Genomic DNA, 16,376 nt, shown 5'->3' on the forward strand with positions numbered 1-16,376 from the left:
AAAATAGTTACACATATTTACATTGCCTTGGTTATGTACTAAAGTTATGTTGTTTGTTAATATGCTTTTTGGATAATCCTTCCAAACCCTGTTTGTAAAGTTTATCTTCATCCTTTGAATTATTTGAGCTTTTCATCTGCTGTGTTACAGTAATTGATGATCAATACCATGTATTATGGAGATGATATACAAAGAATATCAAGTTTTAAAAACTGCATCAAAGTCCATTACTCTCCCATTAGACCAAATCTCTTCTTTCTCTTGTGTCCGTTTCTGTCTCCTGTTCTGCAGTTTCAAAGATCAGAAGAACGGAGTCGGTTCCATCGGACATCAACAATCAAATTGATAGGACAGTTGAGATCCCCCTATTTGGCACTTTACCGAAGGCAATAACAAAAAAGGTAGCACACTTGCATAGGACTGTTCAATCTTCACCACTCCAGTCAGAATTGTGATTTTTTTGTATGTATTGAGTTTTCACTATTTTCAACATCGTGCCCCCTCCCAAAAAACTGCGAGCCGCACATGTCTTTATGTCAAGGTGTCTAGCTACGATTGTGCTCATCAGTACCAATAACAAATGTGTTTTTGATTTAAAAAATTCTTCTACAAGATGTTTGTCAGTGATGATGATACTGTGTGGAGCTAGACTTTGAGTGGAGGGTTAGTTAGCTAGTGGTGAACGCTGAGTGGAGGGTTAGGGCTAGTGGTGAATGCTGAGTGGAGGGTTAGGGCTAGTGGTGAACGCCGAGTGGAGGGTTAGGGCTAGTGGTGAACGCCGAGTGGAGGGTTAGGGCTAGTGGTGAACGCCGAGTGGAGGGTTAGGGCTAGTGGTGAACGCCGAGTGGAGGGTTAGGGCTAGTGGTGAACGCCGAGTGGAGGGTTAGGGCTAGTGGTGAACGCCGAGTGGAGGGTTAGGGCTAGTGGTGAACGCTGAGTGGAGAGTTAGGGCTAGTGGTGAACATTGGAGGGATCTGCTGTGTGTACTGTAGCTACAGATGGCCTCCCTGTGTCCCTCCCTCAGGACCACCCTCCTGTGCTGAACCAGCAGCTGGACTCCAGCAGCAACCCCTCCTCCACCACGTCCTCCACCCCTTCCTCTCCAGCCAACTTCCAGAACCCCCACAACGCTACGCCGCCCCCCAACCCTTCGCCCAAAGGCCATCGTGATGGAAGGTTCCACTTCCCGGGTAAGACGGGTTGTTATGGAAATATCCCTATCTGCAGCGGAGAGCTTTTGGGAGCTCATGGCACTGCTGGTGCTCTAGTGTACTGCTGGACTGCTGAGTGCAGACTTGTTGTCCCTTACATATAAAACATGAACTCCTTCATCAGTCATTGTTTTTAAGTCTCCTGTATTTACCTCTCACCTTCACCATGTGTGCAACCCACATACACCTCCCATACAGTATGTGCTATGTTACATTGACTTGAGCTTGTGAGGGGTGAAGGTGGTGAATGGGAGGGCATTGTTTGAGTATGGGTTTCTTCATAAGCACAGGGCTTGTTCTTTTGTGTACAGTATGTCAGTAACACATCTTATGGAATCTCCTACCTTTTCTCAGTTTGAGCTGCCTTTTTCCATTCCTTGACTCACAAAATGGATAAATGGGTTTCTGGAATCAAATAGAACCTGAAGGGTGTAATCAGTGGGACTGAAATTAATCATCATCTTTAACACCTCTTTTTAACATTGGTCTGTCTCTCCCTCTCTCCTCCTCTCTCCATCTCTGGTTGATTTTTTCTCTCCTACCCATTTGCACTGTTAGCTGCCTGCTACTTTCAGCATAGACAACAGTTTATCTTCCCTGGTGAGTTAACACTGCTTGCTGTGTGAGACTCTGTTCAAACATGCTCGTGTTACTTCAGCTGCTGTCCTGTCCGTGAAGCCCTATCCTGTGGACTGGCTGGCTTGCGCTTTTCTTTGTGAAGTGAACAAGTCTGAATGTGTTACTGTCCCCTCTGGGAAAGAATGTGATTTTGGAGTGTGTGCTGAAATGTTAAATGGTGTGGCTGCTCCATCTAGTGGTCAAAAAAGGAACTAATCCTTTTTGCTGTGCCTTTTTGTGTGCTGTGCAAGTTCTTGTGCTCCCTGCTAGTCGTAAATGAGTTGAGCGGTGAATACATTGTCACTGTTAAATAAACACGGCCATGTTATGGAAGGCTCTAATGTCAATGTTTAGTTTGGACTAACACACGAGTGTGTCTCTCCACAGATGTGCCCAACGCGTCCTGCCCGGAGAGCTACCACAACACTGGGTAAGACACCACAGCTGTGCGCTCTACTGTTTTGCGCTCGCTCCAAAACATCCCACATGTTCACATCTGTGCCCCACGCCACGCAGTGGCTCACCATTGAGATGCTGACGGAGGGCCAATGAGTTGCAGTTGTGCAGTGGAATGTGTTGTTGCTTTCCGCAGAGAGCCGGAGCAGAGTGAGATGAGGCACGACCCGCAGCAGCAGCAGAGGCCCGCGCCGGGAGAGGTAAGGAGCGCACCGTCAGCACCTCTCGGGTTTCAACCCAAGACTATGCAAGTTGCAAATGCAAGGTGGCGGGAAGTTCCTTAATAATACAAACACAGCACAGAAATATAGTGCATACATGGTGATGCATTCAGCCATAACCCAGATCCATTTTTCGAGTTTTCTCGAGCCTTTACTGGAATGTAACCCCTTGATCCTTGGCAAAGTTAATGCATTCCACCCTCAATGGCCAGAATGTCCTGTTGTCTGACTAATCAGTGAAATAGCAGTTCTGCCTTAAAAATGCTATATGGATATGGAGGAAGTGAAAGAGGATGTGTATGTGTGTGTGTGTGTGTGTGTGTGTGTGTGTGTGTGTAGGAAGGCTATGAGAATTTGACTGGCCTACTCCCCTCACACACATCTGTCATGTGCTCAGTCCGATCCTCATGAAGGTTTCTCAATTTCTCCATTTGCACAAGTGAAACTAAGGCAGGCATCACACTAATGCACAGAAACTCTACTCCTTAGGGTTCATATGCTGGCTTCTTGAATTTCCCCTTGGGGATCAATAAAGTATCTATCTATCTATCTATCTATCTATCTATCTATCTCTCTATCTCTCTATCTCTCTATCTTTAGTTCAGTTATGTACTCAGGGGCATATGCACTGTTTGGGATTTGATCCAGAATCTTAGCAGTCTATCCAAACACCGTCCATTTGACCATTAATAACCATAATTTGACTCTTTACAAAGCAGTTGCTCTTTTGAAGCGTAGTTCTAATGACCTTTAAATGGACAGTGAAGAACTCTCTCATTTCCTCATGGTGTGTGTGGTCTTCACTGCTGAACCGTGTTCTGTTCTCCCACACGACAGCATGACAAGGCAGGTGATTATGACGAACAGGAGGAGGAAGAGGAGCACGGGGGCCCCGCGAGGAAGACGGACAAGTGTGGCAGCGGCTCGGACGGCGAGCCCGACGGGGACGAGCTGGATGACCTGCCCAGCTGTCGCGGAGGGAGCAACTGGCGAGGGCCCATCTCCCGCAAGGCCAGCCAGACCAGCGTCTACCTGCAGGAGTGGGACATCCCCTTCGAACAGCTGGAGCTCGGGGAGCTGATCGGGAAGGGCCGCTGGGGCAAGGTGCACCGTGGACGCTGGCATGGAGAGGTGACCTGGACCTTGATCATCACCGCGTCTCTAGGACTAGCACTACTGCTGGCTGTTAGATGCTGATAGAGGAAGTAATAATAGTGTGTAGTATTTCTGTAGCAGTAATAATTGTAAAACAATGCTTCAGTTATTTGTTAAGCACACAAAACCACCACCATGACCATGGTATTGTTACATATGAAATACAGTCAATTCAATAATGCCAAGTATACTGTAGTGAATAGTAGATATGAATATGGCTGAAAATGAAAGGGTTCAAAACTGAAAACGTTCTGTGTCACATGAAAGGTGGCAGTCCGTCTGCTGGAGATTGACGGCAACAACCAAGATCACCTGAAGCTGTTCAAGAAGGAGGTGATGAACTACCGACAGACCCGGCATGAGAACGTGGTTCTGTTCATGGGCGCCTGTATGAACCCACCGCAGCTGGCCATCATCACCAGGTCAGGAGCTAGGGGACCAGGGAACATGCTTTGTGTTGGGTGTGCCTGCATGGGGACTGGAGTACGTCATTGGAGGGACTCCAGATATCAGATGGGAATGGGAATGTGATGTAACTGTGATGTGTAATGTGTTTTGTTCTATTTTTAATCAAACTTTCCGTATTTTATTCATGTTGTGTGTGTGATGTCACACTTTTTCCCTTTTTTTCAGTTTTTGTAAGGGCCGGACACTCTACTCAGTGGTCAGAGAGTCCAAAAGTATGCTGGACATTAACAAGACCAGGCAAATAGCACAAGAGATTGTAAAGGTGCGACTCTAGTTCATGTTAATTCATCAGATTATTGTAGTGTTTTTTCATCGCTATTTGTGGAGGATTTATACTGGTTGTGACTCTTTCAGGGAATGGGCTATCTTCATGCAAAAGGAATCGTGCACAAAGATCTGAAATCCAAGAATGTTTTTTATGACTCAAACAAGGTGGTCATCACAGATTTTGGCTTGTTTGGGATGTCCGGAGTTGTGCAGGAAGGACGGTAAGAATCTTTGAGACAAAGTAAAGTCATAAGAAGACCAGAAGAATACGGTTGTTAGATGTCTTTAAAACTCTCTCTCTCTGTGGTGTGTGTGTGCGTGTGTGTCTGTCTGTCTGTCTGTGTGGTGTGGTGTGGTGTGGTGTGGTGTGGTGTGGTGTGTGTGTGTGTGTGTGTGTGTGTGTGTGTGTGTGTGTGTGTGTGTGTGTGTGTGTGTGTGTGTGTGTGTGTGTGTATGTGTGTGTGTCTGGGGGGTTCATCAGGCGTGAGGATCAGCTGAAGCTGCCGCACGGCTGGATCTGTTACCTGGCTCCAGAGATCGTGCGCAGGATGGGCCCGGGGGTCAATGAGGACTGCCTTCCTTTCTCCAGAGCTGCTGATGTCTACGCTTTTGGGTAGGACATCCTCCTCCTCAGTCAATCCGCTTGATCTGTTGAAATACTGCTTTTGTCAAATGCAAATGATTGATTAGACATGGACTAGAAGATTGGTCATTTAAACGTGAACTCTGTTGGTGTTGTGGTCAGCACCATCTGGTACGAGCTGCAGGCCCAGGACTGGCCCATCACACGGCAGCCCGCTGAGGCCACCATCTGGCAGGTGGGCAGTGGAGAGGGCATCAAGAAGGTCCTGGCAGAAGTCAGTCTGGGCAAGGAGATCAACGTGAGTAACATCCTATGTTTTACATCATGCACATTTCTTGAGAAGTCCTGTGGTGTTCCAGTGAAAGTTTCTACATTTCCATGGAAAATGGAGTCTGGTTTCATTACTCCTCCATTTCTCCACAGGACATCCTCTCGGCCTGTTGGTCATACTGCTTGGAACTGAGGCCAACGTTCTCCCAGATCACAGACATGCTTGAGAAACTGCCCAAACTCAACCGCAGGCTCTCCCACCCCGGACACTTCTGGAAGTCCGCTGAGTATGTATCCTAGCGACAGCATGGACGCAAGCCCTCCACTGCTCCTCCAGCTCCACGGATCACATAGTCTGGAGAATGCTGAACATAGTATTCCAACAGTGAATAGCTCCCCTGAAAAGACTGTTAACTTGTTTATAACAATTCATGTACTTCAGGGTTAGTGTCAGGTTTATGTGGTGTGATGCTTGGTATCAGGGCACTTGAAAAGGGATACCTGTGCTTAATTTCACAGAGATGATTAAGACCCTCACAGTGCGGTAGACGATGTAATATTTAGAATTGACTTATCCTATTAAGTTCAATTCAAGAGGGTGTTCTGTGTCATTTGCTGTTTTGTTCTGGTGTTTTTTGGTATATATTGTGCTGTGAAACATGTTGTTTTTAAAAGGAAGTTGAAAGTTGTCACCTACTGTACGTGTCTTGTTCTGTGGTCAGGTTGGATTTTGAAAGTGTTTTTTTTGTTGTTTTTAACGTGTGTCCTCTCTCTCCTCTCGGGGTACTGATTTGTTCCTGGATCTGGATCTGGATCCGGATCCGGTTCCGATGTGGTTCTGCTCCCTTCTCCTCTCTCCCGGTGCCGTGTGGGCTCTGCTTCTCTCTCTGCCCCGGCCCCGCTGCATCCTTTCCAACTGCAAACTCTCCCCTCTCTGTGTTCCTCCTCTCCTTGGATTATCAACTTTCATCTGCCTTTGAACTTTGACCTCTTTGTTCCTGTCTGCCTGCCCTATCTGTCTGTTGTCCCCTTCACTCCTCCAACGTGATGGCTCTGTCACCAGGTCATGGCATCACCATTGTCTGCGTGAGCATTGTAGTAAAGGTCTCCGGTCTCGATGCCCTTACAATTGACCCCCATCTAGTGCACACAGTTGATTCTGTCAGAGGTAAACTAGTTTCAGCACCTGATGTACTTAGTACTTGCTATGTTTACAAACTCAAGAACTTGACCTGAAATTGACCCTCCGATTCACTATCCCCTTTTTTGGACCTCTTTGAAAAAAGTGTGAAAGATTTTCTTTATGTGACTAAGACATGGTGATATACCATATGTTTCTATATCGTGTGTGCCTTTATGATGGACAAGTGATGGTGTGACTCTGATCATTTCAACATGTAGCGCCTCTTTGCCTTTTGTGTCTATCTAGCCATTGACTGCCTTAACTTGATCCTGAGTCTTCTGTCTTCTTTCTCTTAAGTTATAAAAATGCATAGCAGGTAGGAGCTGAGTAAACCAAAACCTGGCATTCTCAACCTGCATCGCATGCCTCTGAAACGCTTGAATTCTCTTAGTAAAACCAACTTACTTTAGGGAGAATACTTCCCATGACCCATGGTGTGATGTTTCACTCTAACAATAACACGGACACATGCAAATGAGTGATTGAAATACATTTAATGGAGCTATTTTGAAGTAAAAGTGGAAACAAAATGAGGGATTGACATCACCATTTCTCCTTTATTTCTACCTTGATTTGGTTTGTGAGTCTGCAGCCCACTTGAGTATCTGCTGCTGTGTGTGAGGGCTTGCGGTTTCCTGTTTGTATTAGGGGCTTTCTGTTTCTGTTGCTCATCTGGGTTTTTGTACCGTTCAAAACCACAATTGAGTCTTGTGTTCACTCATGAGCTCCCATCCATGCCCACTTTATGTACTTTGTCTATTCTGCCTTTTCCTGACCAGAACAACATACATCTGATCATGTGCCTAGCTCTCCACACAGGCAGAATAACTTGAGCTCAACAGAATCAAGTACCTGTACACTATAAAATGTGAATACTATAATGGTGAGGAAGAAAGGTTAATGAAAGTTGTGCTGCACAAACTACATGTTGCAAATTTAATAAGTGGTTTCCTCACCCTGAATGCTACACACAAATCTAAATGCAAATCTAATCAATACAGATCTCTCTAGGAGGTTCAGTAACACATATACCCTGTAGTTTGGTTGTCGTTATATGAAAATTGTAGAGCCAAACCTCATTTCACCATCAGAACATGTTTCAGTTCTTCTGTTGTAGGCCACCAGAAAACCTGCTTGGATTGCACATATTCCTTTGTCATCCAAAATTAGTCGTTTGGGAGCTGTCATGTTGGGAAATTGGAGGGTGCAGTTAATGTTTGAACAAACAAGGCAAATCTTTAGTACCCTTTGAAACATACCTCTCTTGTGCAATCTTAAGTGTGTCTGTGCACTTATTTGTATGATTTGGTATACAAAAAATGTGAGTGTATATGTGCATGTTTGTTTTTCACTGAATGTATTGCACTGGGCTAGGAGTGTCCATGACTAGAGAAACCTAGTGGAAGATTGCTCTGATTGAGTATTCACATAACTATAGAGAACTTTTAAGAGATTTAGAAGTACATGGATCATTTTGTATTCAATGTGTGGCTTACAAACTGCTCTCAGTATTTGTACAAATGTTTTTTTATCAGCTTTTGACAGAAATGAGTAGGTACTAAGCTTATGGTAATGTACAGATCTTTAAACAGATTGTTTTTATGTACAAAATGTTGTTCAACAGGAATTGTACATTTTTTAAGGGTAGAAATATTTTATATGTCCTGTAAGAATTCATATTTTTGTACAGTCTTTTATCTGCTCTCTGTAAACAAATGTTCTCATCGAAAGACAATAAATCTAGCTCCAGTCACCTGATGCATATTCATTCCACACTCACCTCTCAAGGGCAAGGGCAAAGGTAAAGGTAGAGGAAGGCACTTCCTGGTTTTTTTGGGTTTTTTTTTTTTTTCTCTCTCACTTTTGTGCTGATGTCATGCTGGAGGACATTAGGGACGTTTAGACAGGACATTCAACTCCTCCAGCCCTGACATTTGAGTTATTTGATTGGCTCCTATAAATGATGACACTGAAGTGAAATCTGAGAACTGAGAGTGGGAGGTCTAATCTGAACAGGGTGTGTAGGCATGTGTAAATCTAACTCCACCAATTGCACAATTTTGGGAAATTCTAAATTCTAAAAAGGTCATAGACTTGCGGGCAGAGTAGAGGAAGGTCATATGAATGAAACTCATGAGCAAGGGCTGGGGAAGTGGGTCATGTGGAGAAGTCACTCAACAACTATTTTACTTATTTATTCATTTATTTATTTATTATTTATAAATTGCTATTGTAAATGTATAACAGATAGGTTCAAGTATAACAGATAGGTACAGATATGGCCAGATATAGGGCCATAAAAGAAACAGGGCCCCTGACCTGCTCTCTTTCTACCTACATCAGACTCTGAAACTTGTTTTATAGATGTCATGTGTCATTTGCAACAATAAGAAAGATGACTCCAGCATATAGGCCTGGAGGAAGCGAGGGTAAATAATCTGTGAAGCCAAGACATGTTTTAGAAAACAATACATGCATTGTGCATTGAGTCTGCCTGTGTATTATTGATGAATGAACAAATGTAAAACAAATTGAAATGTTTGGTAGGAGAGTTGACGTGCTTGATTATCCATGTCAAGCATGAAAGAGAGGACAAATAAACATTAGGGGCCCTTTGGTAAACTAATGGGTGTGGTAGGATTAAATGCAAGAAATAATGAACAACGAGATTACCAATCTCTGATACACCTTCCCCTACCTGTAGAGAACGTTATATTTAGTTCTCTAAAGGTTAGGTTAGGTCATTTTTCTATTTGCATATTTCAATCTTCTTCTTCTTTCATCTTATGGCCAGTGCTAACCCTGAATTGGTGTAAATGTCTTCATGTATGACAGTCATGCTAAATCCTCTGACTTAATGTCTCTAACACGCATTGACGCACGTTGGATAGGATACCAAAATCGTAATGCCATAATGCCAAACCGTTACTTTTACCAAAGAGCAGAGGTGAGATGATCTCAGTTCAGTGATAACAGATAATCACTGAAAAAACACTGGCACAGCAATGCTCTTCTAAACTATGGCTCACTCCAAGTGAAAGTCGCAGAATAATACAATGAAATCATGAAAAAAGACAGGGAAAACAAAACGCGGATACAGATGATTTCCGATTTCCGTATACCGCATACTGTCCTCTCCGCCCCTCTTCTTCTGCAACTCATCAGTAATCTAAAAGTTTCTAGTGCCTAGTTAGTGCCTTACTTATCCGTAGAGAGAAACTTGTCAATAATGGCCTTTTATCCTCAAGAGCCGTTTTACAACCCGGTGAGTCGGCTAAATAAATGCTTATCATATCGCTTGTTGGTCTATCCATGAAGTAGACTTTTCTCCGGACTTGGCTATTATCCGTCTGTTCCTTATTGTAGTTTACTTGAACTTTCTTTTCTCCTCCAGATGATCCCTTTTAATGGGTCAATTCATGGACGTCTACAGGAAGGTAAAAGTATCATTATATCTGGTCGGGTCCTTCCAGGGGCAAACAGGTTTGTTGTTTTCTAACCAAGAGAGCAAGACACGCTGAGCAAATGATAATAGTTGGTACACTGTTTCGCGTACAGTTATCCCCACAGGCTGATGAAATGCCACTGAATTTCTCTCTCCTCCGTCCCGTCCGTTTACGCATAGATTCCACGTGAATCTACAGTGCGGGTCGGCAGCAGGGGCAGATGTCGCCCTTCACTTCAACCCGCGGTACGATGCCCACCCTGGGTATGTGGTGACCAATACCTTCCAGAACTCCAGGTGGGGCCAAGAAGAGAGAAAGCATCCAACTCCCTTTCAGCAAGGATCAGTCTTCAACCTAATGATACTAGTTGGTCGGGACTCATACAAGGTGACTGATGGGAGTTTGATTTTGTGAAGCCATGTAGCATCATACACAATTTTGAGATGACTTTGTACCCAAGACGGTCAGTGGCATGAATCGCGCGCAACAAATGAGTGAGTTGTTTATGGGGCTCACTCACTTTGGGCTTGTAGTCCAGGCCATTTTCAACCATAATCAGTAGTAGGGATTCTGTCTTAATCATTAATGTCATTAATCGGTGTATATTCATTTTTTTGAAAAATCCATTTATTATCCATACTCATTTACATGAGATGCGATGTCATGTGACTAATCTTTGACGATTGGTCGCTGGCACCATGCAGCGCAATATGGATAAACTGTGTTGCGCAGGGCGGATTCAACAGTATGAAACTGACAATATGAAAGAATAGACAAACATTTTTAAATTACATAAGCTAAATTTAGAATTGTTCATGGACGGTCTGCTAGTCTATTTATAGGTCGATAAACGCAAAATGTAGGTGCGTAAACGCTGTTTCGAATTTCAGCCTCCACCCTGACACCCACTAATACATAATCCTTGTAGTTATGCGTATCTTTTGAACTAAGTGCCAAAGAGCACTGAAAGTGGAGAAGTGTAGGCCTACTCACTAGCTATCTGACTCACTTGTGATCAGAGGTGGCCAGGGAGCACATCATCTCCATATTCACTTACAAATTCAAGCAATTGTAAAAGAGGCTCTGCTAAAATTCAAAGTATAATTTCAAATTATTCAATAAATTGAAACTATACAATGCTAAATTGTTAGCAGTACCAAACACTTGCTGTGTGTGTGAAGACCTAAATTGCCCAGATTGTGTTAGGCCTAATCTATGAATTTAGCTTAATGTAGGAATTGAAATGTGATTGTGTGGCCTATTAAGGAATTGGCACCATCAAATGGTAGCCTATTAGCCTAGTGATGTGGAACCGGTATCCCAAGGTCCGGTTTACTGGTGACCGCTTCACGGTCCGCCTGATCACAGAATCACTACTTTTTTTGTACAGACAAAGACATTCCTAACTTCTTTTGTTTTGATGTCAGATTGCCATTAATGGTAGCCACTTCATGGAGTTCAGACATCGCATCTCTTTCTCTGCTGTGGATACGATCCGTGTGGAGGGAATGGTGGAGATCAGTTCCATAGCTTTCCAGAACCCTCAGGTGAGCAAACCTGTCTCAATTTAAACATGTTCCAAGTTGAGGCATGTTACAGTATCCAGTATTACAGTAATTATGCAGGTTATTGTATTTAGTATTGACCTTGTATTTTTCATCAGGCTACAAGGGTTAGTGTTGTTGCTAAATGACATGAAACATGACTTCCTAGTACATACATTTCACTTGTGTCCTTTTCAGCCCTGCATCCCCCAGCCTGGATACCCTGTAAGTAATCTGTTCTATGAAATCAATAAAAAGCTTGTGTAGCTGTTCTTTAGGTTGCAGTTTGTAATATCATTGTCATTGCAGCCACAGTGTGCTTTCCCACCGCATGGATATCCTGTAAGTACATATACAGTATGTGTGTGTGCGTGCGTGCGTGCGTCTGTGTGTGTGTGTGTGTGTGTGTGTGTGTGTGTGTGTGTGTGTGTGTGTGTGTACTTTTTACATTGATTACACTCAGGGATGTAGTGGAGGCTAAACACAAGTAAACACAGCTTATCCATCTCTGAAATTTCTGAAGTAGAGTTTATCCACCTCTTATAAGAGTTTGTCCACCTGTCAAAAGAGTGTATTCACCAATTGCAACTTTTAACATTAAATAATGCACTGTATTATCCACATTCACAATAACACTCATCAACAGTCTAGGAACCATTTAAAGCCATTGGTATTGTGATAAACATTACTCAGTAACCTCCACCAACATCAAACATGTTCTGAACACCTTTTTTAAAAAAAAATCTGATATTGCATGGCGTAGTCCACCTCATTGTGATCACAGAAATCATAGTTTAGCCACCTCTTATTTTACCACTACATCCTTGATTACACTGATACATTTTGTAAGCATGTCATTTTAATACTGACTGTTGTTGCAGACACCGTGTCCAGTTCCTGGTGTCCCACCTGTATATCCTGTAAGTAAGTGTGTGTGTGTGTGTGTGTGTGTGTGTGTGTGTGTGTGTGTGTGTGTGTGTGTGTGTGTGTGTGTGTGTGTGTACTTTTACATTGATTACACTGATACATTTTGTGTAACTTTAACACTGACTGTTGTTACACCTACAGTGTCCTGTTCCTGGTGTCCCACCTGGATATCCTGTAAGTGTGTGTGTGTGTGTGTGTGTGTGCGTTTGTGTGTGTGTGTGTGTGTGTGTGTGTGTGTGTGTGTGTGTGTGTGTGTGTGTGTGTGTGTGTGTGTGGAAACAATCAGCTAGTAGTGGGGATATGGAGTTATTACATGTTTATGAGTAGCATACAAAGTAATATTCTGTACCGTTCAAATTATAACAACATTAGAACAATGATGACACAAGATATTCTTACAATTTAGTAATTTTTACATACAGAAGACAACAAACAAAAGACAACAAAAGACATAAAAATGCTGGATAAAAAGAGGCATTATAGCATTAACAAAAAACAAAGACCAGACAAACGTCATCATCAATTATCATCAACTGTTTTTTATTCAGGGAGACATTGACTGAGCGTCAAGCAATGCCCTGAGATTACAAAACAACAATAATCAAAATAACAAAACAAGAACAATAAAAAGATACAAAAGCCAAATGAAAAATGATGTCCAGTTCAGTGAACAAGTATGACTTATATTAGTTCCTGTTCTCTAAGTATTATATTACACAAGATATTATGTTAGAATGAATGCTTACATTCCTCCTCATTATCTTTCTTCCTCATACTTCATTGTACTGGATCAACTACTTCTTCCAGTATTTTTCAGTTCCTGGGAGTGAGTCTACTGTGGCAAGGCAAAAGAATAGGGTTTGGGTTACATGAGGTCGTATGAGGTTGTGATGTTTATGCGCATCACCAGTTGCGGGCCTGTTACCTCTATGGGTTTATTACTCACTTCTTCCAGTATTTGTCAGTTGCCGCGTGGGTGTGTTGTGGCAAGGAGTCAGGATTAAGGGCTAGAATATGCATTGTAGCAATATGACCCATTTGTGGTCTGTTGGGTCTGACTGTCTCCAATTTCATTTGTCTCCATTAATCTTATGATGTCGTTCATGTTGTGCTTTCCTCATCCTCAGGTTCCATCTCCATATCCACCACCAGTAGTTTATGTAAGAACATCTAACATAACCTAATACTTCTCAATTCTATTTGGCTATGACTTTAGTGCACGAACCTGTTGCTTTATGGCTGAATAGTCTTGTGATCTTTCCTTATAAAAGACAGTGCCATACAAAAGCGTCATAAATGGTGGACTCTACCCCGGAAGGACCATAACAATCCAAGGTGTGATCAACGGCGGTGCCAAAAGGTTAGACACTAACAAATCCAGAATACTAGTGGCTACAAGACTAGGCCAAAACATAGCCTACATTAACATATCATTTGTCAGTGTCTGGCCTCTGAGACTTCTGTTGAGGAGCCTTTCAGGTTTGATTCATGAGCTTCTCAAAAGAAACGTTGTTGTTGTTGTTGTTGTTGTTAAGTATCCTTCTCATACAGCTGATTTGAGACTAAAATCCCACAACATATTGCCACCTCCACACTGACCAATCATAGGCAGTAACTGTGCAACCCAGAACTTACTGAATATCTCTTGGCACCGCACACAGACAACTGTAGTCACCACAAGGTTGGCTACCACAGAATGCAGAAGACGGCAATACATTCAATGCAATAGGAGCACATTCACAGGTGCCTCTAACTTCCCTCTAATCCTGTTGGCCTTTGCCCTTTCAGAATAGCTGTGAACCTGCGCCACAGGGGTGGTATAGCACTGCACTACAACCCGCGCTTTGACGAGAATGTAGTGGTGCGCAACAGCCAAGTGCACCAGAAGTGGGGCAGCGAGGAGCGAGCAGGTGGAATGCCCTTCCGCCGTGGCCAGCAGTTCACGGTAATAATTAGAACAACCTCTGTTACCAAAGAGCCTCTGATAATCCTTAGTATAGAGGAAATAGTTAATAATGAATAATCAGTAATGCAAATTATTCACAACATGAGTTACCTAGTCATTTTAGAAAGATGCTGACACAGTTGTTGGTATCATTTTCAATGTTATTTGATAATGAGTATAGTACCAATGTTTTTATTGTTCTTGTTTTGTTATTTTGATTATTGTTGTTGTATGTTTTCTAACTCAGGGCATTGCTGTAGAATAGCTTGATGCTCAGTCAATTTCTTTGAAACGGTTGATGATGATGATAGATAGATAGATAGATAGATAGATAGATAGATAGATACTTTATTGATCCCCAAGGGATGATATTTTCATCATCTCACTCAGTAGGATGTTGGATTTTGTGTTTCAGCTGACTATTGTCTGCAGTCCTCAAAGTTACAATGTGATGGTGAATGGGAATCAAGTGCACTCCTTCAGGCATCGCCACAGCACCCTTCAGGAGATCAACACATTGGAGGTTGATGGAGACTTGACTCTCAACTCTGTCACAGTTTAGACAGAAAAATTACCAAAACCATTCAGCACAAGACATCATAATTGTATGTTCTTTATTGTTGATGTCTAACCCTAACCCTAACCCCCCCCCCCCCCCCCCCCATATACACAATAGGCGAAGGAATGGACAATTTCACTGCCTTCTTTACATTAGTAATCATAATGCATGTGACAAATAAACATCCTTGTATCCTTGTATCCTTGAACGTAAGAGCCAAAAATAAAGAATAATAATAACAATAAAAGAAAATATGAGTCTATTTCTGTTCACACAACCTGATAAAAATCTGGTGAAAAGCTTAGGGTAACTGGCTGTACAGCTGGCTGGCTCTGATACTGTAATGGACTGGTCACACCTTATACTGTGAGCAGATCTCAATATCTGAGTTTAGACGTCATGTACAGTAGGTAGCTCTACCTGCTTTCGCATGTTTTTAACATTCACTTATTTCAATATTTAGAGAGTGTGTTTTCATTAGACCTGTTGCATTTTAAGAGAATGTTTCTGACTGTGAGACTAACTACTACTACTACCAGTTACTCATTAATCAGATGGGGATGTTTTACTGTTGCTGAAGAGTGCCTTCTGCTTGTGCATGTAACTTGTTGTAACCTAACTTTTTGGGCATCCAGTCAGTCAACCAAGGCCATATCCCTAGTAAACAGTTAATGATCTCAGACTTGCTACTCAGTCTTAATCCTTATTCTTCTATTTCAGTGCAGCATTCAACCCCATTGATCATAGCAATTTAAGTCACTGCCTTGTGAAGTGGGTTTGACTCTTTGATAATGTTTTAAACCTACATTACTGGAAGAGATGTTTATGTTAATCTAGGGGATTGTGTGCCTGAAAACATTATTTGTCCTCCGGTGTGGTCCAAGGGAGCGATCTTGGTCTTCTGCTTTTTTCCTTATATGGGCTATGCACCAAGACCAAAGAACTCATTGTGGACTTCAGGAAGTGTAAAGGTGGCACACACACTTCATCGACCATTCCATCAACGGTACTGAGGAGGAGCATCACCAGCTTCCTATTTTCACTTTCATTAGTTGTATTGTATGCACAGTATTACTAAAGCCTATGTACAAAAGCTTCCTAAAGACAAAATGTAGCAAGCTAAATTACATAATTTTCACAAAAGTAGTTTAGGCTACTACATCAGAAACTTTGTCATTTATGTAATTTACAGAAGCTATGTCATTTGCAAAACAATGAACATAAGCCAATAAAGTAGATCAGCTTCATGCCAAGTCAGTGCTATAGCAATGACCTAGTAGACAACTCAGTATAACAAAATACAGTAACTTAATTATCTTGATTTCCGCATGCGGGCTATAACATGTTCAGTTCAAAAACAATAACCAAAATCAATTTAAGAAAAGCAGGAGGTAAGGCCTACTGAGAGAGTGTGTATATGTGGCCCACTGAATGATGTGGCCCAAATTAGATTTTGCCATTGTCTTAAGTTTGCAGGATGAACAAGCTAACTTTTTACTATAACTCCAGCTCTTAACTAGCTT

The 16,376-nt window shown here is 42.4% G+C and overlaps 2 protein-coding genes across 6 annotated transcripts in view; both read left to right on the plus strand.

Annotated features, from left to right (window-relative positions):
• Window positions 1–8,185, plus strand: part of LOC134099078 (kinase suppressor of Ras 1-like) — a 33,769-nt gene extending 25,584 nt beyond the window's left edge. For 4 of the 5 annotated variants that reach the window (XM_062551784.1, XM_062551788.1, XM_062551786.1 and 1 more), the window contains 13 exons: window positions 292–401; window positions 1,025–1,190; window positions 1,770–1,811; window positions 2,217–2,259; window positions 2,422–2,485; window positions 3,344–3,637; window positions 3,929–4,083; window positions 4,295–4,391; window positions 4,484–4,617; window positions 4,878–5,009; window positions 5,142–5,277; window positions 5,403–5,536; window positions 6,313–8,185. In XM_062551784.1, the coding sequence (XP_062407768.1) occupies window positions 292–401; window positions 1,025–1,190; window positions 1,770–1,811; window positions 2,217–2,259; window positions 2,422–2,485; window positions 3,344–3,637; window positions 3,929–4,083; window positions 4,295–4,391; window positions 4,484–4,617; window positions 4,878–5,009; window positions 5,142–5,277; window positions 5,403–5,536; window positions 6,313–6,382 (1,577 nt within the window). In that variant the 3' untranslated portion in view covers window positions 6,383–8,185. The remainder of the gene's footprint in view (window positions 1–291; window positions 402–1,024; window positions 1,191–1,769; window positions 1,812–2,216; window positions 2,260–2,421; window positions 2,486–3,343; window positions 3,638–3,928; window positions 4,084–4,294; window positions 4,392–4,483; window positions 4,618–4,877; window positions 5,010–5,141; window positions 5,278–5,402; window positions 5,537–6,312) is intronic. The other variant, XM_062551785.1, reaches the window with a different exon arrangement.
• A 1,362-nt stretch (window positions 8,186–9,547) lies between these two features.
• LOC134099079 (galectin-9-like) lies at window positions 9,548–15,074 on the plus strand. The gene is made up of 12 exons (XM_062551790.1): window positions 9,548–9,697; window positions 9,827–9,915; window positions 10,058–10,265; window positions 11,306–11,425; window positions 11,621–11,647; window positions 11,732–11,764; window positions 12,304–12,342; window positions 12,491–12,523; window positions 13,477–13,509; window positions 13,621–13,709; window positions 14,138–14,294; window positions 14,710–15,074. The coding sequence occupies exons 1-12, from the start codon at window positions 9,662–9,664 to the stop codon at window positions 14,854–14,856; spliced, it is 1,011 nt and encodes a 336-aa protein (XP_062407774.1). The 5' UTR covers window positions 9,548–9,661; the 3' UTR covers window positions 14,857–15,074.
• Window positions 15,075–16,376: the final 1,302 nt, after the last annotated feature.

The sequence above is a fragment of the Sardina pilchardus genome, chromosome 13, assembly GCF_963854185.1.
Source record: "Sardina pilchardus chromosome 13, fSarPil1.1, whole genome shotgun sequence".
Lineage (NCBI taxonomy): Eukaryota > Metazoa > Chordata > Actinopteri > Clupeiformes > Clupeidae > Sardina > Sardina pilchardus.